This window comes from Heptranchias perlo, chromosome 18, assembly GCF_035084215.1.
Source record: "Heptranchias perlo isolate sHepPer1 chromosome 18, sHepPer1.hap1, whole genome shotgun sequence".
Classification (NCBI taxonomy): Eukaryota; Metazoa; Chordata; class Chondrichthyes; order Hexanchiformes; family Hexanchidae; genus Heptranchias; species Heptranchias perlo.
The window spans coordinates 32,193,651-32,215,925 of NC_090342.1; the positions used below are offsets into that span (position 1 = coordinate 32,193,651).

Below are 22,275 nucleotides of genomic sequence, written 5' to 3' on the forward strand. Positions count from 1 at the left end.
TACAATATGGGCAGGGTTTATCGTGGGAAATTAAAAGCTTCACACACTTGCACATACAATTCTAGGGATAAAAGTTTAGACAGGTTTTACCATGATCATATGACGAACGCAGTTTGCTGTTTTTTTAATCACGTTTCTGTTTTTGACATGAGATGACACCTTGAGTACGTCGCTGACACACAACTGAAAATTTCCGACTGAAGATCTGCCCAACGATAACAGCTCAGTCTATGATTCATTGGTACTGTAAATATTATTGGATTCCAAATATACTTCTTAAACATTACAACCTTACCACAGAACAGTGGTAAGACACAAGCCTCACATCAACACTATCTTGTAAATGTTCAACATGGCAACTACTAATTTCCAGAGGGAAGTAAAACTAATCTCTTAGGAACAAGTGAGAAGAATTAAAGGTCCTTCAGTAATTTGGAATGACCCTCCCTCATTAGACAGTAAGTGAAAGAAAAATTTTATTTTTATTTTTTCGAAAAGTTTAGACTAATTTGGCAGGGGGATGGGCACCAGGATGTAGCATTGGAAAGGAGAAGCAAGGTGCACAAAGGATTGGGAGAGAAAGATAGCACTAGAGCAAGAAATAGTATGGTAGTAGATGGGACCAGACTAAGAGAAAGAACAAGAAAGTTTAAGATAGGTTTACAGTGCATGTGTGTAAACGCACAAAGTGTGGTAAACAAGGTTGGCGAGCTGCAGGTGGAATTAGACACATGGGAATATGATGTTGCGGCGATAACGGAGACCTGGCTCAAAAAAGGGCAGGATTGGGTACGAAATATTCCTGGATACAAGGGGCTCGATTTTCGCACCCGCGATCGGGTGTGTTCCTGGTGGGGGGGCTGCGAAAATCGGGGATTCCCGGGACGGGTCGGGAGCCCGGCTCTAACCCGCCCCATTTCCGGGTTCCCCACTGACGCGCTGACATGCGCACACAGCCCCCGCATGTGGGACTCCCGCTGGCAATTAAAGCCGGCGGGGTGCCACTTAAAGTACTTGAACAGGTACTTCAGGTTGTTTACAGACCTGATTGACCTGTTATTTTAGCAGGCATCAGATTTCCCGTACTGGGGGAAACACTCCCAGTTCAAATGGACGCGTTGCAGCCATCAGCCTGTGGCAGCTGCAAAGGTCCATTTGACAGGTGGGGGGGGGTGGTGGGAGGCGCTCACTCATTGCAGGAGGCCACTCTGTCACTTTGGACAAAGTTTGGCCTCCACCACCCTCCTCCTAACAACAAAATTCACCAACTTGCACACTTACCCCGGTGTCCAGACACATTTACCTACCTTGCGGACCCCCTCAGATGTACATCTTCCAGATGGGGGCCGCCGTAGCTGCAGTCATGACCTCCTCGGAGGGCGAACAGCATCACCAGCCTCACCAGCCTCGCCATCCACGCCGTCCACCTCTGACACGTGGAGCTCCACAACACAGAGCTGTGACACATCCACCTGCACAGCAGGAGGGAGGGCAACCGCAGAGAGAGATGCGTCGCAGAGGGCACTACCCTCACCACAGGGTCCACAGACCGAGGCTCAGCTTCCTGGACCTCTCTGAGCAGCAGTGCACACGGAGGCTCAGAGTCACTCGACATGTAGTCGTGGATATCTGCAGCCTCCTTCATGCCGAGCTGCTCCCGGCTGGCACCACTGCCCTCAACAACTTCTCCTCCGCATCCTTCCAGGGTGCCACCGGGGACATTGCACAAAAGAGCCCTGCAAATACACCTACACCCACTCTGCAGTGACACAATGGGTGGCATCAGGTGTGGGTCTTCATTGTGATCCTCAGGAAAGGGCATTATTGCACAAACCAGACAAGATTCGCAAAGACGTGGCAGTAGTGATGCCAATATAATATGTAATGTGAGTTGATCAGAAATTAAATATAAGTAAAAACCATGACAAACCCTCAAACACCCTTGTGCATCCCCTTCATGCTCACGACACGTTTGCCTTACGCTTCCTACTGCACATATGTGATGCATGCCCTGTGGCTGCAGCACAGGTAGTGGCAGGTTGAGTGAGGCTGACTGTGAAATAGATGCATGAGAGGGTGAGTATGAGATAGAGCCATGAGATTGTACGAGGATTGGGTTGAATGGTAGTGGTGGGATGAGTACTGGCGAGGTGAGTAAGTGCAGGTAAGATGAGGATGATGTTTGAGTGGGTGTGAGGGGTGATGTGACAGAGTTGTGTTGGCAATGCAGGAGGAGATGTGGGGTGGGGGCGGTGATGTGGCAGATGGAGTGCAGGGGAATGAGTAAGTGTACTCACTCTGGCTGACCTACTTAGGTCATTGCAGCGCCTCCTGCACTGTATGCAGGTGCGCGATATGTTGGTGGTGCAGGTGACCTCCTCTGCCACCTCAAGCCAGGCCTTCTTGGTGGCAGAGGCAGGCCGCTTCCTCCTGCCCGCCGGGGGGAAGGTCTCTGTCCTACCCTTCCTCCTCACCGCATCCAATAAGAGCTGGAGTGAGGCATCATTAACCTGGGAGCAGCCTTCGCCCTGGGCTGCTCCATGCTGTAATTTTTCCTATTTCTTGCAGCATCAGTCAGTGGAGGACTTCCCCTTTAAATAGAGCTCCTCCAGCTGACAGACCTTACTGCACATGCGCAGTCCGCCCGCCGCGCAGCTTAGCAGCGGGGAACCCGGAATATCAGGTAAGTGGATCCAATCAGCCTGCGATTGCGCGCGGAGCAGACTGATTTCATCGGGCGAGTTACCCACGCGCCCGATTGACCCCCCGCCGTCATGGTAATATCGAGCCCAAGGTGTTCAGGAAAGATAGGGAAGGGAAGAAAAGGGGGTGGGGGTGTTGGCGGCATTGATTAAGTTGAATATTGCAGTGCTGGCGAGAGAGGATGTCCTGGAGGGGTCAAGGACAGAGTCTATTTGGTTAGAGTTAAGAAACAATAGAGGTGCCATTACACTATTGGGTGTATTCTATAAACAACCAACTAGTAGGAAGGAGGTAGAGGAGCAAATTTGCAGGGAAATTACAAGAGAGGTGCAAAAGCCATAGCATTGTAATAACGGGGAACTTCAACTATCCTAATATAGACTGTGATAACAATAATAATATAAGGTGCACAGAGGAGGAGGAATTTTTGAAGTGTTTTCAGGAGAACTTTCTTGACCAGTATGTTTCCAGCCCAACGAGGAAGGAGACATTGCTGGATTTGGTTCTGGGGAATGAGGTGGACCAAGTGGAGCAAGGGTCAATGGGGGAACATTTAGGGAACAGTGATCATAGTATCATAAGGTTTAGAATAGCTATGGAAAAGGACATGGGCCACTCTGAAGTAAAAATACTCAATTGGAGGAGGGCCAATTTCAGTGGGATGAGAACAGATCTGGCACGGGTAAATTGGAATCAAAGATTGGCAGACAAAACTGTAATTGAACAGTGGGCGGCCTTTAAGAAGGAGATGGTTCCGGTACATTCTAGGTACATTCTCACAAAGGAGAAAGGTAGGGCAAATAAAGCCAGAGCTTCCTGGATGACAAAAGAGATAGAGAGTAAGATGAAGCAGAAAAAAGGGGTGTATGACAGATGTCAGGTTGATAACACAAGTGAGAACCAGGCAGAATATAGAAAAGTCAGAAGGGAAGTGAAAAAGAGTAGATTGGTGGCAAACATAAAAGGGAATCCAAAAGTCTTCTATAGGCATGTAAACAGTAAACGGGTAGTAAGAGGAGGGGTAGGGCTGGTCAGGGACCAAAAAGATCTACTCATGGAGGCAGAGAGCATGGCCGAGGTATTAAATGAGTACTTTGCATCTGTCTTTACCAAGGAAGAAGATGCTGCCAGAGTCTCAGTAAAGGAAGATGTAGTTGAGATACTGGATGGGCTAAAAATTGATAAGGCTAGCTGTACTTAAGTAGATAAGTCACACGGTCTGGATGGGGTGCATCCTAGGTTGCTGAGCGAGGTAAGGGCGGAAATTGCAGAGGTACTGGCCATAATCTTCCAAACATCCTTAGATACAGGGGTGGTGCCAGAGGACTGGAGAATTGCAAATGTTACATCCTTGTTCAAAAAAGGGTGTAAGGATAAACCCAAGAACTACAGGCCAGTCAGTTTAACCTTGGTGGTGGGGAAACTTTTAGAAACGATAATCCGGGACAGAATTAGCAGTCACTTGGACAAGTGATTAGGGAAAGCCAGCACGGATTTGTTAAAGGCAAATCATGTTTAACTAACTTGATAGAGTTTTTTGATGAGGTAACAGAGAGGGTAGATGAGGTTAATGCGGTTGATATGGTGTATATGGACTTTCAAAAGGCATTTGAGAAAGTGCCGCATAATAGGCTTGTCATCAAGTTTGAAGCCCATGGAATAAAGGGGGCATGGATACAAAATTGGCTAAGTAACAGGAAACAGAAAGTAGTGGTGATTGGTTGCTTTTCGGACTGGAGGGAGGTATACAGTGGTGTTCCCCAAGGATCGGTACTAGGACCACTGCTTTTCTTGATATATATTAATGACTTGGACTTGGGTGTACAGGGTACCATTTCCAAATATACAGATGACACAAAACTTGGAAGTTTGGTGAACAGTGAGGAGGACAGTGATAGACTTCAAGAGGATAGAGACAAGCTGGTGAAATGGGCGGACACATGGCAGATGAAATTTAACGCAGAAAAATGCGAAGTGATACATTTCAGTAGAAAGAACGAGGAGAGGCAATATAAACTAGAGGGCAGAATTCTAAAAGGGTTACAGGAACAGAGAGATCTGGGGGTATATGTGCACAAATCATTGAAGGTGGCAGGGCAGGTTGAGAAAGCGGTTAAAAAAGCATATGGGATCCTGGGTTTTATAAATAGAGGCATAGAGTACAAAAGTATGGAAGTCATGATGAACCTTTATAAAACATTGGTTCGACCACAACTGGAGTATTGTGTCCAGTTCTGGGCACCGTACGTTAGGAAAGATGTAAAAGTCTTAGAGAGGGTGCAGAAAAGATTTACTCGAATGATTCCAGGGATGAGGGACTTTAGTTACGTGGATAGACTGGAGAAGCTGGGGTTGTTCGCCTTGGAACAGAGAAGATTGAGAGGAGATTTGATAGAGATATTTAAAATCATGAAAGATCTAGACAGAATAAATAGAGAGAAATAGTCCCATTGGTGGAAGTGTCAAGAACCAGAGGACATAGATTTAATGTGATTGGCAAAAGAACCCAAAGGTGACATGAGGAAAAACTTTTTTACGCAGTGAGTGGTTAGGATCTGGAATGTACTGCCGTGGTGGAGGCAGATTGAAACATGGCTTTCAAAAGGGTACTGCATAAGTACTTGAAAGGAAAAATTTGCAGGGCTACGAGAATAGGGCAGGGGAGTGGGACTAGCTGGATTGCTCTTGCATAGAGCCGGCACGGACTCGATGGGCCGAATGGCCTCCTTCTGTGCTGTAACCTTCCTATGATTCTATGATTCAATAAGTTCTTACACAGTGCTTGTATAAGCAGATCTGTTAAGTCTCAATCATTTTGAGTGAGGTTCATTCATTTTGATTTAAAAATTTAACAGCTCCATCTCATAGGAACATAGGAACAGAATTAGGCCATTCAACCTCTCAAGCCTATTCCACCATTCTATTTGATCATGGCTCAGCTGTACCTCAACTCCATTTGCCCGTCTTTGCTCCATATCCCTTGATACCCTTACCTAACAAAAATTTATCAATCTCAGTCTTGAAAATTTCAATCGACCCAGCATCCACAGCCATTTGAGGTAGAGAGTTCCAGGTTTCCATTATCCTTAGTGTGAAAAAGCACTTCATCATTTGACTTGTAAATGGCCTAGCTCTAATTTTAAGATTGTGCCCCCTTGTTCTGAATTCCCCACTGGAGGAAACAGTTTCTCTGTATCTACCCTAGAATTTTAAACACCTCAATTAGATCATCCCTCTACCGTCTAAACTCAAGGGATTCAAGTTGATGCAACCTGTCCTCATAATTTAATTCTTTAAGCTCTGGTACAATTCTGGTGAATCTGCACTGTGCCCCCTTCAAGACCAATATATCATTCCTGGGGTTCGGTGCCCAAAACTGAACACAGTTAACCAGGTGGGGTCTGACCAAAGGTCTGTACAACCTAAGCATTCCACTTTTGTATTCCAACCACATTGAGACAAAGGTCAACATTCCTTTAGCTTTTTTTGATTACTTTCTGTACTTGTGCTCTAGCTTTTAGTGATCTGTGCACATACACACTTAAGTCCCTTTGTTCCTCCACAGCTCCTAGTCTCTCAACATTGAAAAAATATTCCGATCTGTCTTTCTTGAATCTAAAGTGGATAACCCCACATTGAATTCTATCTGTAATTATATATATGGTGAAAAGTTGAGGCCCCAGTACTGGGGAACACCACTTGTCACATCCCACCAATCAGAGAATGTTCCCTATATCACTACTCCCTGCCTCCTTCCTCCCATGTCACAAGATTATCATATGCTGTCATTTTTATAATAATCTCTTATCAAATGCCTTCTGGAAGTCCACTTAGACAATATCCATATACACTCCCCTATCCACCATGCTAGTATCCTCCTCAAAATTCTCACTTTTTTGGTTGTACGTTGATGACATGCAGCGCTACCTCACCACCACCTCCCTTGACTCCTCCACTGTCTCTGATTTGTCGCGCTGCTTATCCGGCATCCGGTACTGGATGAGCAAAAATTTCCTCCAACAAAATATTGGGAAGACCGAAGTCTTTGTTTTCGGTCCCCATCACAAACTCCGTTCCCTGGCCAGTGACTCCATCTCTCTCCCTCACCTCTGAGGCTGAACCAGACCGTTCGCAACCTCGGCATCCTATTTGACCCTGAGATGAGTTTTCAACCACATATCGGCTCTATCAACATTCCCGCCTACTACCACCTCCTTAACATCGCCCGTCTCCATCCCTGCTTCAGCTCATCTGCTGCTGAAACCCTCATCCACGTTTTTGTTACCTCTAGACTGAACTATTGTAATGCTCTCCTGGCCGGCCTCCCATCTTCCGCCCTCCATAAACTTGAGTTTATCCAAAACTCTGCTGCTCGTATCCTAACTCGCACCAAGTCCCATTCACCCATCACTCATGTGCTCACTGACCTACATTGGCTCCCGGTCCGGGAAGGCCTCAATTTTAAAATTCTCATCCTTGTTTTTAAGTCCCTCCACAGCCTCACCCCTCCTTATCTCTGTAACCTCCTCCAGCCCTACAATCCTCTGAGATTTCCGCATTCCTCCAATTCTTGCCTCTTGTGTATCCCCGATTTTAATCGCTCCACCATTGGCAGCCTAGGCCCTAAGCTCTGAAATTCCCTCCGTCTCTCTATCTCTCTCTCCTCCTTTAACATGTTCCTTAAAACGTACCTCTTTGACCAAGCTTTTGGTCCCCTGTCCTAATATCTCCTTATGTAGCTCAGTGTCAAATTTTGTTTGAAAATCGCTCCTATGAAGCACCTTGGCACGTTTTACAACGTTAAAGGTGCTAAATAAATGCAAGTTGTTGTTTTGTTTTAAATCGCACTCCTAACATTTCTTTGCTGTCATCAGCTTTTGTACAAACAGGATGCAACATAAAAGCTATTACGTTACAATGCCGACTTCAGTTATGAGGATGAACTAGATGACTTTGCTTCTCTTGTGTACCACATTTCATCACTTTCATGTTCTTTATTAAGGTCAGACTGTTGGAAATCTCGACAAAAATGACTGTTGTAGAATTCAAAGAAGCCAATGTTTGATTTTATTCATTGTCTGAGTTCAAAGCTGGAGACACCCGAGGCACCATAACTATATGTGTGACAACACAGGTGTTTTAAATTGTAGGAAACTGAATATTAGCTCGAAATATATGGGGGATATAGCTTTCACACTACAAGCAGCTTACTTTGGGGCTAGTTTTACCAAAGGAGAGACTTATAACTTCTGGTTGATACAGATGCAAAGGAAATAAAAAAGTAATAAGTTTTGAAATACCGGTAAAATATTCTTCTAACCATGGAAATATTCCATCTATTATACTTCCTAATATGCTTTAAAAAGATAATAAAAATGAGTTTTATATAAAAGTTTGATAACAGTGCAATGTTATCAAACTGTATTGTATTGATGGACAATATTTTGGGGGAAGGAGGGCTCCACAGTGATAAGGCTTTTCAGGGTCTGTTCTGTTTGTGATAACTCTGTACTGTCAATATATGCAGTGGCACTGTGCTTTGTGAGAAGTGCCATGGCATCTGCAGTGTGCTTATTATCATTTTTATTTTCCAGCTGTGAACAATTCTCCACCACCCACTTCGATGAGGGATTGTGAAAATAGCAGCAACAGATTGGTAATAAAAATGACATCATCCTTGATCAATTGGGAGCAAGATTTACCAAGGCCATGGGATGCTATTAAATCCCTGAAAGATGTCAGCAGCCTGTATTTCAAGCAACCTTGCTGTCTGTAGTCAATCAAATGAATCTATGGGAATTTTGTAAAATAGCCAAAAAACTTTTAAACACTGCAGTATTTAAAAAAATATATCCATTATTCAGTGCTCAGTGAAAAAATATGATTACAATGACATATTGGCCCAGAAATTGCTTAAAAAAAGAACGGTGAGCTCAACAGCGTTCATCGTTGTTAGTGGCAAAATTGAAGAGCAAGTTCCGGCGTTCGCACACACGCAACGAAATGCGGAAATCGGAACTTGCTCCTCCTGGTTCGCTGGCGATATGACAGCTTTGAATTAAAGGGATATCACCAGCTGGAATCAGTGGAATCAATGGACCGGCGCCAATTTGCTCATCTGCCCAGCTGGAAAGTAACTAATATCGCCACAAAACAGGTACACTTAAAAATATCAGGTCTAAACTAAGTTTTAACAGTGCAGTATGTCTTAACAACTGCCAAACAACTAAAAATTAACTATTAAAAATGTGGAGTCTTATTATTCCTTATTTTAATAGTTTTTGGTCATAAAATTAAAAAAACATTTTTTTAAAGAGACAGAAGGAAAGATACTTTTCCCTTCCGCTTCTTTTATTTAACTCGATTATTTCTTACCCTCTCTTTTTTTCCCACTGCCTATAACTGTTTTTACAATGATTTTAATGTTGTACCTTTCACTTCCTGGATTTTACGTTCCAGTCTGCAGAAATTCTTCGCAGCGTGTCAAAAATGCTGCAATCTGATTGGTCGAGGGGAGAGTGTGATCCTCTCGCTTCTCCCATGGGTCCTAGCTTCTCTGGAGTTAACGCTGGGCTCTTCTCTGCTTCCTATTAGAGGACGTGCACCCAGTAAAGACCACGGTAAGTTAGTGGGTTAGTATAAATCTATGAAATGGCGAGCATGGTTGGTTCGCCCCTCCAAGCAATTTCTGGGCCAATAATAATGAGGGTATTGGACTTTCCTTTGAAGAAATGCAGCCACTCAGCTCCCTCCTGCATTATAGAACTGCAGGAACAATGGAGTTGAGAGTTCCCAAGACCAATAGTTATGATCACTACATATTTGCACGGACAAGGTCTTTTTGTTTTAACCAATTGTGCCCAGACGACAGGTTATTGTATTTGCAGCAGTAACAGACGCACAGAAACGCAGCTACTCACAATCAATTCGAATTTGCTCCATCTCGGTAACCTCCGCTATTGACTCCTTCAGCTCCTCGACAAACTTCTGGAGCTCCTCGGAATTTTGTGCACAGAAACTGAGTGCCTGCTTCTTCTCAGAGCCAGAAACAGATGAGACAAGGGTGATCCCGTGAGGATAAACTAACAAAGAAAACAGTCAGCTATTAGCACAGGTAAATGTAAACTCTATCACATTCTTTTTCCTAGTTGCCTCTGTGCATCTTCTGAGTAGGAGGGCATATGAATGCATCAGAAACAATTAACCTTGATTTGTACCACAAGAAACTGGATATAAAATTAATTCCACTGAAAGAGGATGTCCAGGGAAGTACATTTTGTTCATATACTTTCATGAATGCAGCATTACGTAGGGGGAGGTAAGATCAAGTGTAATCTTCAGGTGAAGTGGGAACAGAGTGTAGGGGATAAATGCGCCAGGGCATGCTGAGATAATTCAGTTCCCATTTTAAATTCACACATTGTGGCCTAGAAATTGTTTTGCGCCAAAACGGGTAGGCCCGAGCCACACCCGATATTGGGTCTCGGGCCTCATTTACATGAGGTGGTGAGCTGCAGAAATCTGCTGGGTGTTCCCAGGCATCACGACAGCGAAGAGGATTTCGATTTTGGGTCACTCCATCGCTGGCAGCGGCTCTCAGGTAGGTCCTGGGAGATGAAGGAAGGGGAGCGATCAGGAGGGAGGGGGCGGCCAGGAGAGTGGGGGGAAGTGATCGGGAGGGATGGAGATGTCCAGGAATGGGGGGAAGCGATTGAGAGTGCGGAAGAAGCGATCTGGAGGGAGGGGGATGACTGGGAGAGTTGGGGAAGCAATCGGGAGGAAGGAGCACTCCTGCACCTCCCGTCTCCACATTCAGATAAATATATAAAAGTATCGATTTGGTGGTGGCCTCCCTTCAAGGACCACTGGTTAAACCGCATGTAGACCACGTTTTCCTGAACGCCGCTGGCCAGGTGTCGGTTGCATTCAGGGCAGCCCAATCCTGCATAGGGGACCTCAAAGAGGCATGAGGCTCTCTACTTGCATGAGTTTCTGATCGCTAGAGTGGCAGAATCAAGGTACGGGGCAGAACATTCCAAGATACAGCCGTAGAAGTGTGACTGCAGGAGATGCTATAGAGAAGAGTGGATCTTTTTTGCAGTGGAGGGAATCTTTACTCAAGAGTATTGCTGAAGGACGGAGGCTGCAGAGAGAATTACTGTTGCTTCATTAATGCTCCAAACCAGGGAGCAGGTGGAGAAGAAATTTTCTGGGCTACACAATCTTGCCTAGATAATTGAGCTCACACTTTGCATAACTTAACAACGTGTTTCACAATGCATCTTAATAACACTTCACTGTAAGCTTGTGGTAACATCATGGAGGAGAAAATGCCCAGCTCTCTAGCAATTGTTCATGTACTTTCCAAATGCATCAGTGTGTGTATGTTTTACCAGAACATTCTGCCTTGCTGCCAATTCAATGTGTTTGCAGTGTGGCTCATGAAATGTGGCAAAATACAAACACACTGACGAACATGTTCACACGCACATAAGTTGACTAGACAGCGAGGCACATCTTCTCTCATGATCCTTATTCCAACATATGTCCCTTTTCTATCTGCTTGTATTAAGGCATTGGGCTGGATTCTTTTCCATGGTGGGTTTACAGCTTAAAGTGCACTTCCACCCGTAGTAGTGGCCTGCTCTCACCCAGTCACATTTTCCTGCATCAATTTAGTTTTAATATTGTGGGTGGGCTTCCAGTGCTATTTGTACCCTCTATCGGCAGCTTGGGAGGGAAGGAATTCCAATGCTACTGCAGCATTGATGTGGCTGATGAAGATTACAGGGCTGATTTCTAGATTGAGATTTTCTTGGCTAAAATAAGACAAAGGAGGGTAAAAATCTTTGGTACAGAGGGAAGGAAGCCAACCAAAAAAGAGGTGGCCTTGACTGTGACTGCCACCCCAAGCTACCCGCGTATGGCTACTCTGTGCTGAAAGAAGTCCAATAACCTCACCATGTTAGTCAAGGTAAAAGGAAGAAGTCACACCTTGAACCAATGCAGTCTTATAAGTATGTTTCACATTTCCACCTGCCTTGTCCTCCCTGTGTTGAACACATATACTATTTATCTGAAATGTCCATTAGGTGCCACAAGACCCTTCACATGGCTTCACGACTGCTTCATTCCCCTAAAATGTTCCAGGAGAAATCAGTGACATTTTCCACCTCATATTTCTCGGATTTCTCCTCTTGTTCATATTGACTGACACTGTGCAATCCAATGTAGTACATGCAGGCTGGAAACAGAAGTGGCATCTGGCACCCACCCACAGATACCCAGACTTCCACGTATATAGACCAAGGTGGTCATATCTGAACCTCACCACTCAGCAATGCTTGAGAAGGCTGCGCTTCCTTCATGTGGCAATAACAAAGTTGTGCCATCTGCCTGTCTTGGACCTGAATATCCTATTACCAGAATCAATATGTTGCCAGTGGCAGTAGAAGTAACTATGCCACTGAACTTTTATGCCACTGACTACTTTCAGGTAGCATCTGGGAGCATTTGTAATATCAACCAATTTGCTGTTCACCACTGCATCAAGCAGGTAACTGTGTGAGCAGCACAGTTCATCTTTCCTATAGGCCCAGCACATCAATGGGAGAGCGGCGTCAATTCTTACAGAGTGCAGATTTTCCCAAGTGCAAGGTTCTTGCCCCATATGCATACTCAACAGTTCCAAGGTAGGAAATGAGAGGCTGGGGATTGGGGGTCTCGTCACCTGTGGCAGTTCTGTGTCCTTGGTTGTGAGCTACTTTATCTTTCAAGAAGATAATAGAGAATGTGGACGCCCTCTGCTTGCCTTCTTTTGGTGTGAGAGAACATTCCTTAATGGAGGTAATAACAGGTGCAGGAAATGAAAAAAATATATATCATGTGAGATTTTTCACTGCTTCCTTTCATCCTGAGTGAAAGGCCTCCTTGCATAACTCTTCCTGATCTCCTTTTCTTCCTCCTCATAGCAAAGGCAATAGGGGATCACTAAGGGAAATATTATAGTTTTCTGTGGTGAATGAGTTACAATGAAGATATAAAGTGTAACAGTGCCAGGAGAAATGCTGAATTGCTTAATATCTCTGGTTATGTTGACTAATGGGCCTAGGTGAAACAATAGATCCTTGTTGTATCAGTTTAAAATAGACTGTGAGTTGTGACAAACTGTTACATCTGGCTTTACTATATTTTCTTCAATGTCTACAGCCACACAGTATTTTCTAGGCTTATATATGCACACTTTCTTGACTTGTTGAAGCAGAGTACATTTTCTTCAATAACATTTTTGAAGTGAATTCTCATTTAATTTAATATTCAATCCTCAGATTTAGACGAAGATTGTATTGGTCAACAAGTGTTAGGCTTTATGTTCATGATTCTCAACATGGTGAGTTCTTTTGGGAACGAGCACACCCAGTAAAGGCAGGTTACCTTCTCTCAACAGGGACAGATAGAAGGAAAGAGCACACCCAGTAAAGGCAGGCTACCTTCTCTCATCAGGGACAGATAGAAGGAAAGAGCACACCCAGTAAAGGCAGGCTACCTTCTCTCATCAGGGACAGATAGAAGGAAAGAGCACACCCAGTAAAGGCAGGTTACCTTCTCTCATCAGGGACAGATAGGAGGAAAGAGCACACCCAGCAAAGGCAGGTTACCTTCTCTCAACAGGGACAGATAGAAGGAAAGAGCACACCCAGTAAAGGCAGGTTACCTTCTCTCAACAGGGACAGATAGGAGGAAAGAGCACACCCAGTAAAGGCAGGCTACCTTCTCTCAAATGGGACAGATAGAAGGAAAGAGCACACCCAGTAAAGGCAGGTTACCTTCTCTCAAATGGGACAGATAGAAGGAAAGAGCACACCCAGTAAAGGCAGGCTACCTTCTCTCAAATGGGACAGATAGAAGGAAAGAGCACACCCAGTAAAGGCAGGCTACCTTCTCTCAAATGGGACAGATAGAAGGAAAGAGCACACCCAGTAAAGGCAGGTTACCTTCTCTCAACAGGGACAGATAGAAGGAAAGAGCACACCCAGTAAAGGCAGGTTATCTTCTCTCAACAAGGACAGATAGAAGGAAAGAGCACACCCAGTAAAGGCAGGCTACCTTCTTTCAACAGGGACAGATAGAAGGAAAGAGCGCACCCAGTAAAGGCAGGTTACCTTCTCTCAACAGGGACAGATAGAAGGAAAGAGCACACCCAGCAAAGGCAGGTTACCTTCTCTCAACAGGGACAGATAGAAGGAAAGAGCACACCCAGTAAAGGCAGGTTATCTTCTCTCAACAAGGACAGATAGAAGGAAAGAGCACACCCAGTAAAGGCAGGCTACCTTCTCTCATCAGGGACAGATAGAAGGAAAGAGCGCACCCAGTAAAGGCAGGTTACCTTCTTTCAACAGGGACAGATAGAAGGAAAGAGCACACCCAGTAAAGGCAGGCTACCTTCTTTCAACAGGGACAGATAGAAGGAAAGAGCGCACCCAGTAAAGGCAGGTTACCTTCTCTCAACAGGGACAGATAGAAGGAAAGAGCGCACCCAGTAAAGGCAGGCTACCTTCTCTCAAATGGGACAGATAGAAGGAAAGAGCACACCCAGTAAAGGCAGGTTACCTTCTCTCAACAGGGACAGATAGAAGGAAAGAGCACACCCAGTAAAGGCAGGTTACCTTCTCTCAACAGGGACAGATAGAAGGAAAGAGCGCACCCAGTAAAGGCAGGTTACCTTCTTTCAACAGGGACAGATAGAAGGAAAGAGCGCACCCAGTAAAGGCAGGTTACCTTCTTTCAACAGGGACAGATAGAAGGAAAGAGCGCACCCAGTAAAGGCAGGTTACCTTCTCTCAACAGGGACAGATAGAAGGAAAGAGCACACCCAGTAAAGGCAGGCTACCTTCTTTCAACAGGGACAGATAGAAGGAAGGAGCGCACCCAGTAAAGGCAGGCTACCTTCTTTCAACAGGGACAGATAGAAGGAAAGAGCGCACCCAGTAAAGGCAGGTTACCTTCTTTCAACAGGGACAGATAGAAGGAAAGAGCGCACCCAGTAAAGGCAGGCTACCTTCTTTCAACAGGGACAGATAGAAGGAAAGAGCGCACCCAGTAAAGGCAGGTTACCTTCTCTCAACAGGGACAGATAGAAGGAAAGAGCACACCCAGTAAAGGCAGGTTACCTTCTCTCAACAGGGACAGATAGAAATGCAGGTGGTGAGAAAAAAATGGGGAAAATTTTGACTTTTGTCGATAGTGTAAAACGGACAATATCAGATTGGCCACACTTTATATATCGCTCCCATTTTCATTTCCATTGAAGTCAAATCAGGAGAGGTGTACAATGGGTGGCTGATCCGATATTGCCCGTTTTAGTCTATCACCAAATGTTAAATTATCCTCGATAACTTTAATATTGAGGAAAGGGAAATAAATAAGAGTATCTGGTACTATTACCTTAATACAGCGATTTTAGGCCTAGAGGCAGGGATCTGCAATCTAACAAAAAAAACACCTGAAGAATTCAGAAACACTTACACTCAGTCTCAAAGAGATGAATCTGCATTCCCAGAAGGCCAATGGACTTGCAGAAAGTGTATGTAGCAGAACTTTTCTTTTTTGCACACAATTTAAGTATCTGTAAGTAATAGATTATAAAATTAAATCAGCACTTTAAATTAAATCATGTGTAAGGAGACATCTCAAGGAGCTTAATATTGGAAGGAATTTGGCATCCCAAATACTGTAGCAAGTGAGTTACAAGGGTCTACCCTGGGTGATTTACCAAGCACAGGTGAGCAGGAGCAAAGACAGGGAGAAAGAACAGCACAGAACACAGGTCTGTAGAGGGCGAGCTCACTTGTCTCGAGCACAGGTAAGGACTTCCAGAGCCATGCCTTTAAAAGCAGACTGCTAGGTGTGCACCAGCAATTGCTTGGTGCATTGGACTGCCTGTTAGAGAGCTTCCACACCATGTTGGACAGTATGGAGGAGTGCACTTCCAACTTGTGTGGGATCATCGTACATGACATCGAGGCAATGCAGTCAACCTATGGAACGTGTGGTCAGCTCTATGCATGCTGCAGTGGGGTCCTCAGTTACGGAGCCTGTGTGACAGCTCTCACAATTTTGATGAAAGCTCACATTTGCTGCCATTCAGGCTCTGGATTCCAACATCTTCACAAGCTTGCTTCAGCATGCTGATCGTGTGCTCTATCAGGGCTCTGATGGAGGCAAGGCTTTGATTGTACCTCATTTCAGCATCTGTGCATGACTACCTGATAGGAGTCATAAGCCATGTGTACAGGAAATAGCCCATGTCCCCAAGTAGTCAGTCTCTGGTCTGGGTGCATGAGAGGATGAATTAAGGACTGGTGGAGGATGAAAGCATCATGACAACTGCCAGGATATGTGGCACAGATCTGCATGGTGCCTGCATGTCGCCCTGCATGTCATTGCATACCGGTTGCACATTCAGCGAGTGGAAACCCTTCATGTTCATGTATAGTTTGTTGGAGGCTATATGTGTGCAGGCGACGATGCCTGCGCATCCGTCACCTGCTTGATTCAGGCATACTCAGCAGGTTGACTAATGTTGCTAATGTCACCTGCTGCAGCCTGGACTATCCCATGGGGCATAAAAATATTAGGACCTAGTTTCTCACTCTTGATTGCTATACAGTGACTCCCACATTTAAGCTCACAAATAAAGTACAGCCATTTGGACAAGGTACCAAAGGATTTTGGCATTTACAGAAATGCATCCAACTCCAAGTGGAGAGGAGGGAAAAAATGGTGTAGTTTCATGCTAAAAATTGAAAGCAATCCTTTCAATTTTTATCTGATATCTACAGTTACAACACATTGTCAAACTGTAATGAATAGCTGATGCATTTTCATGCCTGTAGTATTTGTTTTTTTAAGAACTGTAGGCATCAACATTCATTACTATGCACTAATAAAGAGATTCTTACCACAACAAGGTCATTAAACAGAAAGACTTCTCGCTGATGAGCTGCCTGCTTCTGTGCTTTGTTGATGTCCATGATCTCAAAGAGTCGGCTGCAACAAACCAACCGTCGGTGGGGGACGGAAAGGGCCTAAGAAAACCGCCAAACAATGAGTGATTTCTGAAGGCAGTGATGAGTATTATCTTACATTATTTTACTTCAGTGGTTATCAGCTGACTGGCTCTTGTTCAGGCAATCAGAAAAAATAGTTTCTGCTCCTCACGTTCCATTTCTCAGTCATCTTTAAGCCTTAACATTGAACCATCATCCCAATTATTGAAACCTTGGATTTTTGTAGAAAACAAAAATAAATGCTTGTAAATTAGTTTAATCTGTTCCCACAGTGAAGGAATTCCAAATTAAAAAGAGTTACATTTTTGATTTTGGTTCTCCCCGATTCTTAGTCCATATCAGAAATTTCCGAGCTACAGATCTCTTAGGTAATATCTTCACGTAGAGTCGATTTCCATTATCAAATACAATCCAAGCAGAATTCTGATTCATACATGGAATTCTCAAAGACCAAATTCTCTCCTGTTATTTAGAACAATTTCCCATTTACTTTCATTGCATAGAATTCCAATGAATCCCATTCCTTCACATTGTATGTTTCAGTGGACCAAATTAATCCCATTCCCCCATTATACGGGATTCCAATCAACAGAAACACTTTCTATTTTCAAAACTGAAGTCAATTCAAGTAGTACAAACTACTTTCCATTCATTTTTCACTATATCGAATTCCAATGAATCAAACCACTTCCCATTTTCTTTGATTATAAAGGATTTTAGTCAAATAAATTATCTGATATTCACTCCAATTGCATTAAACTTTCATGTACCAAGCTGTGTAAAATATACAATATTCATCAAGCAACTATTTGTGCTTCAACATCTGTATTGAGCTGTTGAACAATTGATCAAAATGCGAGCCTTGGCTCAGTGGTTGCACTCCTGCCTCTCAGTCAGAAGATTGTTTTTTCAAGCCCAAGTCCACAGACTTAGAATCATAGAAGTTTACAACATGGAAACAGGCCCTTCGGCCCAACATGTCCATGTCGCCCAGTTTATACCACTAATTGTATATATACCAATTGCCTGCACTATACCAATTGCCTGCACTTGGCCCATATCCCTCTATACCCATCTTACCCATGTAACTGTCCAAATGCTTTTTAAAAGACAAAATTGTACCCGCCTCCACTACTGCCTCTGGCAGCTCGTTCCAGACACTCACCACCCTTTGAGTGAAAAAATTGCCCCTCTGGACCCTTTTGTATCTCTCCCCTCTCACCTTAAATCTATGCCCCCTCGTTATAGACTCCCGTTATAGACTTAAGCACATAATCTGATACTTCAGTGCAACACTGAGGGAGAGCTGCACTGTCGGACGTTCCGTCTTTTGGATGAGATGTTAGAGTCCTCTCAAGTGAAGGTAAAAGATCATACAGCATTATTTGAAGAAGAGAAGGATGTTCTCCCAGTGTTCTGGCCAATATTTATCCCTCAATCTACACCATTAATAATTATCTCATTGCTGTGTTATGTGACCTTGCTGTGGGTAATTTGGCTACCACAGTTCCCTACAACAATGACTACATTTCAAAGTATTTCATTGGCTGTGGACTACTTTGGGATATCCTGAGAACGTGGAAGAGTCTATGTAAATGCAAGTTCTTTCTTTCTTTCATATTAATTATCAAACTATTTATTTACAGCTGCAGTTTATAGAAATCGTAATCCAAATATAATTCTGATTCAACCATAAAATGCGTCTGCCAATTACTTGGATTCAAATGTAAATATATTTTTTCACTTAAATATCTCACTCCTTGCACTATTCCAAAAGCTGTTGAGTGTAATGTTCAGTACTGACTCAACTTTGCCTATCAGCATTATAGACTGTACTGCACATTCTGCAGCATTACCACCAACAGCTGGTGTTTGTCAACACAACAATAATCACTAACCTCCAAAAAAGTAATTCATTAAACAAAGCACTTTGAACATTTTGATAACATAGTAAGCTGCAGGATAAGTGCAAGTGTTTCTTTCTTATTTTCTAAAGTGGGATTTCTGGCTGTTATATGGACCGATTGCCATCCATAAAAGTTGATGTAGGACTGATTTATTGTCTGGTAAGCAAGTAGGATGTGTTAGCTGTCTTTACATGGGACATGAAATGTTTTGAATAGTTGATCCTTTTTGGGTTTCAGAGTTGAAACCGGCACTGGACTGCAATGGTCTGGGTCAAATCCCACAGGTATAATTTGGTTCACGGGCGTTAGAAGAATAATGATCTCAGCTGCACTGTTTAGTGTCTGAATGGGAGATTTGTAAATCTTGTGACAGAATTGGAGAAGCCAAAACTACTGGTTGAAATTGCATTAAGGTTTGTGGAATCTTAATATTTATTTTTTATAAATCACAAATCCCTTTGAGTACTGAAATAAAATATTCCAGTCTGCACTTTAAACTTCAACAAAAGTCATTTACTTCCAACTTATACAAATGTGTTTTTGTTTTCATTTTTTGGACACCTTAGGGTAAAGTTGCAAGGCCCTGCCACCAGCGAAAAGCTTCTTTAGATCTGAACTCAGGTCAGAGATAGAATTACAATTTAATGAGACTCCACGGCAGCAGTGGAGCCTCACAATTTCTGTCAGCATCAAGAACTCCAGGCCAGGTGGGTAAATGCAGGATACAACTCTATCTACTCTACTCCAACGCCCAAAGACCACCCCCAACTTATACAAATGTGGCGTTTGATCACCACATCCTTACAGCCGTCTCAGGTGATATTAATGCTGATTAGTTGTGAATGATAGGTGGCTTGGAACTGTGAACTCATGCCCTAGAATATAAGTTGAGACTGCCTAAAATGCATTTTATTTAGAATCCTTACAGCCATCAGGGAATCAGAGAAATTATCATAGAAATTACAGCAGAGAAGGAAACCTGTTCTGGTGCTAACTCTTCAAACGGAGCTATCTATTCTAATCCAATTTCCCCTGCCATTTCCTGATACTGTTTCATTTTTTTTATATTCAAATACTTATCCAATTCCCTTTTATATTATAGTTTCTGTTTCATTAGCCATTTGTAGTAAAGCAGTCCATGTTCTAATAATTTTCTGTGGGAAAACATTTCTTCCAACTTTGTCCTTTGTTCTTCTAGTGCTAATCGTCCACGTTAACATTTTACCAACCAGTGGAAATAATTTTTCACTATTCACCTTCCTAAAACCTTTCATAAAGCTCCAGTAGATCCCCACTTGACTTTCTCTGTTCCAGTGAAAAAGACCCTGGCCCTGAAATTCCATGGGGATTCTTCCAACCTTCTGCTACAACTTCAGGGGGAGATCAAGGGAGCCCTGAGCAAAATAGCACAAATGGCTTAAAATGGCCATCTTTGCCTTTTCTCCAGGGGTTACGGCCGTTTCCCGCCACAGTTACAGTGCAAATTTGGAAGAACGCCTACGAAATTTTCAAGCTCCCATTTTTTGAGCCTTTCTTCATAACTATAATCTCTAATTTCATTCTAGTGAATCTTCACTATACCCTTTACACGGTTCTAATAACCCTCTGCTAATTGGATGGCCAGAATTGCACCCAGTATTCCAGCTGTGGCCTAGCCGATGTCTTATAGAAATTCAACATTATTTCCTTTCTTTGAATAGTCAATGTCCATATGTATAAAACCTGGAATCCCATTTGCCTCTTATGGCTTTTTCCACTTGCATTTCCATCTTTAAAGATCTACAGTGCTGATATTCTGTGGGGCTTCTCTCGATCTCCTGGTATAACACTGGCGGGAGATTGGTGAAATTCCGACAGTGCAGTTTTTCTGGAGGTTCGGTTGGTCTCCCGCTGGAGTTACAGCTGAAAATTGGTAAAACGCCCATGGAATTTCAAGCCGCATGTATTTGCCACCTTATATCACTCTGTTGCTCCACTCTATTAAGAATCTTACTATTCAGGGAATATTTCCCATTCAGTTTTTTTCCCCCAAAATGTACCCCACATTTTTCTGCAATAAACTGCATCTGGCAGTTCAATTCGGGGAAAGGGAAGATCCTCATTCCATCAGTCTGAGCCAGAGTTAAATCTGTCTACGGTGCACTGCATGTAGATTGCATCTCCAATGGGGACTCTGCCACAAAGTCTGACTTATCCATCACCCTCAAAATGGCCACTGGATGGCATGTCTGAGCCTTGCAGCAGCTTCCCTGCCGACTGGATTAGAATGTGCTGACATGTTGCTCAACAGCCATTTTGAGGGGCAAAGTAAACTTAATGGCAGTATTCACTGCAGACAGGACAAATGCTGATAATACCCAGCAAGGAACTATTTTGTGAAGGATTAGGAAATGAAATACGTTGAGGCAAGTGAGTAAAACAAGTGAGTGCAGTTTATTCGAATTTCAGAGTGCAGTTTGTAATATTGCTCAAAGGATAATTTGAACTATAAATATATATATTTCTTTTCTTTCATGTATCTTAGTTCGTGGCAATGTCATTGTATGGAAAATCATAAGCAGTTATTGTGTACTTGGAAAATTACCCTCACAAAGTCAATAATAAAAATTATGAGAGCCATTAATGTCTGCTGAACACTGTGAGCAACCCAATAAGTTGCTGGTTGAATATCTGACTCCTGACCATAAGATTATGAATTCATGTCCCAGTGTCACCCATCACTCTAAGCGGCAGATTTTGACTTTGCGTGACAGTGTAAATTGAGTGACAGCAAATCGGCTCCAATGGAAATAAAAATCAGGAGAGATGTAAAACGGGCTGCTGATTCGCTATCTCCCCTTTTACACTATTGCACAAAGTCAAAATCTACCACAACCCTTTTTCTTCAATTGGATGCACTTCTTCAGCTCTCACACTGACTGCCCGAAGGATTGCCACACAGGAGTCAGACATTTCATCTTAAGGATTAAAGAGAAAACTCTCAGCCAGCCACATAGCAAGGGTTTTGAAAAAGCCATTAACCAGATCATTGTGGCTATGCAGGATGTATAGAATTAAGATACCTATTAAGGGAATGAAAAATAAAGTCTGGGACAAGTAAACTTTTATTACACAGCTATTATTTCTGCAGTTATAACTGAGACGTAAGTAGTCAACAAAATTCAGTGAACTTACTGCTTTCATCCCCACGATTGATTTTTCTACTTTGGTTACATATGTCACATGATCTTCATTGGATTTTAATTCCTTCTGTTGAATTCGTTCATAAATACCAACAACCATCTCACGTGGAATGTCCGCTCCATCATCCACACCTGATTGGAGAAAGGGAAGGGGTGAGAAGGCAGAAACAGGAGTTAAATAAGAGAGTGACCCAGGAATTGCTTTTAAAATGACGGTAAGTCTAACAGCGCTCGCCATTATTAGTGGCGAAATTGAAGAGCAAGTTCCGGTGACCGTGCATGTGCAGTCAAACGCGGAAATCCGGAACTTGCTCCTCCTGGTTCGCCAGCAATCTAACAGTTTTGCATTGAAGGGATATCACTGGCTGCAATCAATAGAATCAATGGACCAGCGCCAACTTTCTCTCCTGCCCA

General features: G+C 43.4%; 1 protein-coding gene across 1 annotated transcript in view; it reads right to left on the reverse strand.

Annotated features, from left to right (window-relative positions):
• LOC137334725 (IQ motif and SEC7 domain-containing protein 3-like) overlaps positions 1–22,275 on the reverse strand; it is a 112,526-nt gene that overhangs the window by 47,238 nt on the left and 43,013 nt on the right. Inside the window, exons 5-8 of the mRNA XM_067999634.1 lie at positions 21,854–21,993; positions 16,665–16,790; positions 15,229–15,328; positions 9,624–9,785 (exon numbers count right to left, since the gene is read on the reverse strand). Coding sequence (XP_067855735.1) covers positions 9,624–9,785; positions 15,229–15,328; positions 16,665–16,790; positions 21,854–21,993 — 528 coding nt within the window. The remainder of the gene's footprint in view (positions 1–9,623; positions 9,786–15,228; positions 15,329–16,664; positions 16,791–21,853; positions 21,994–22,275) is intronic.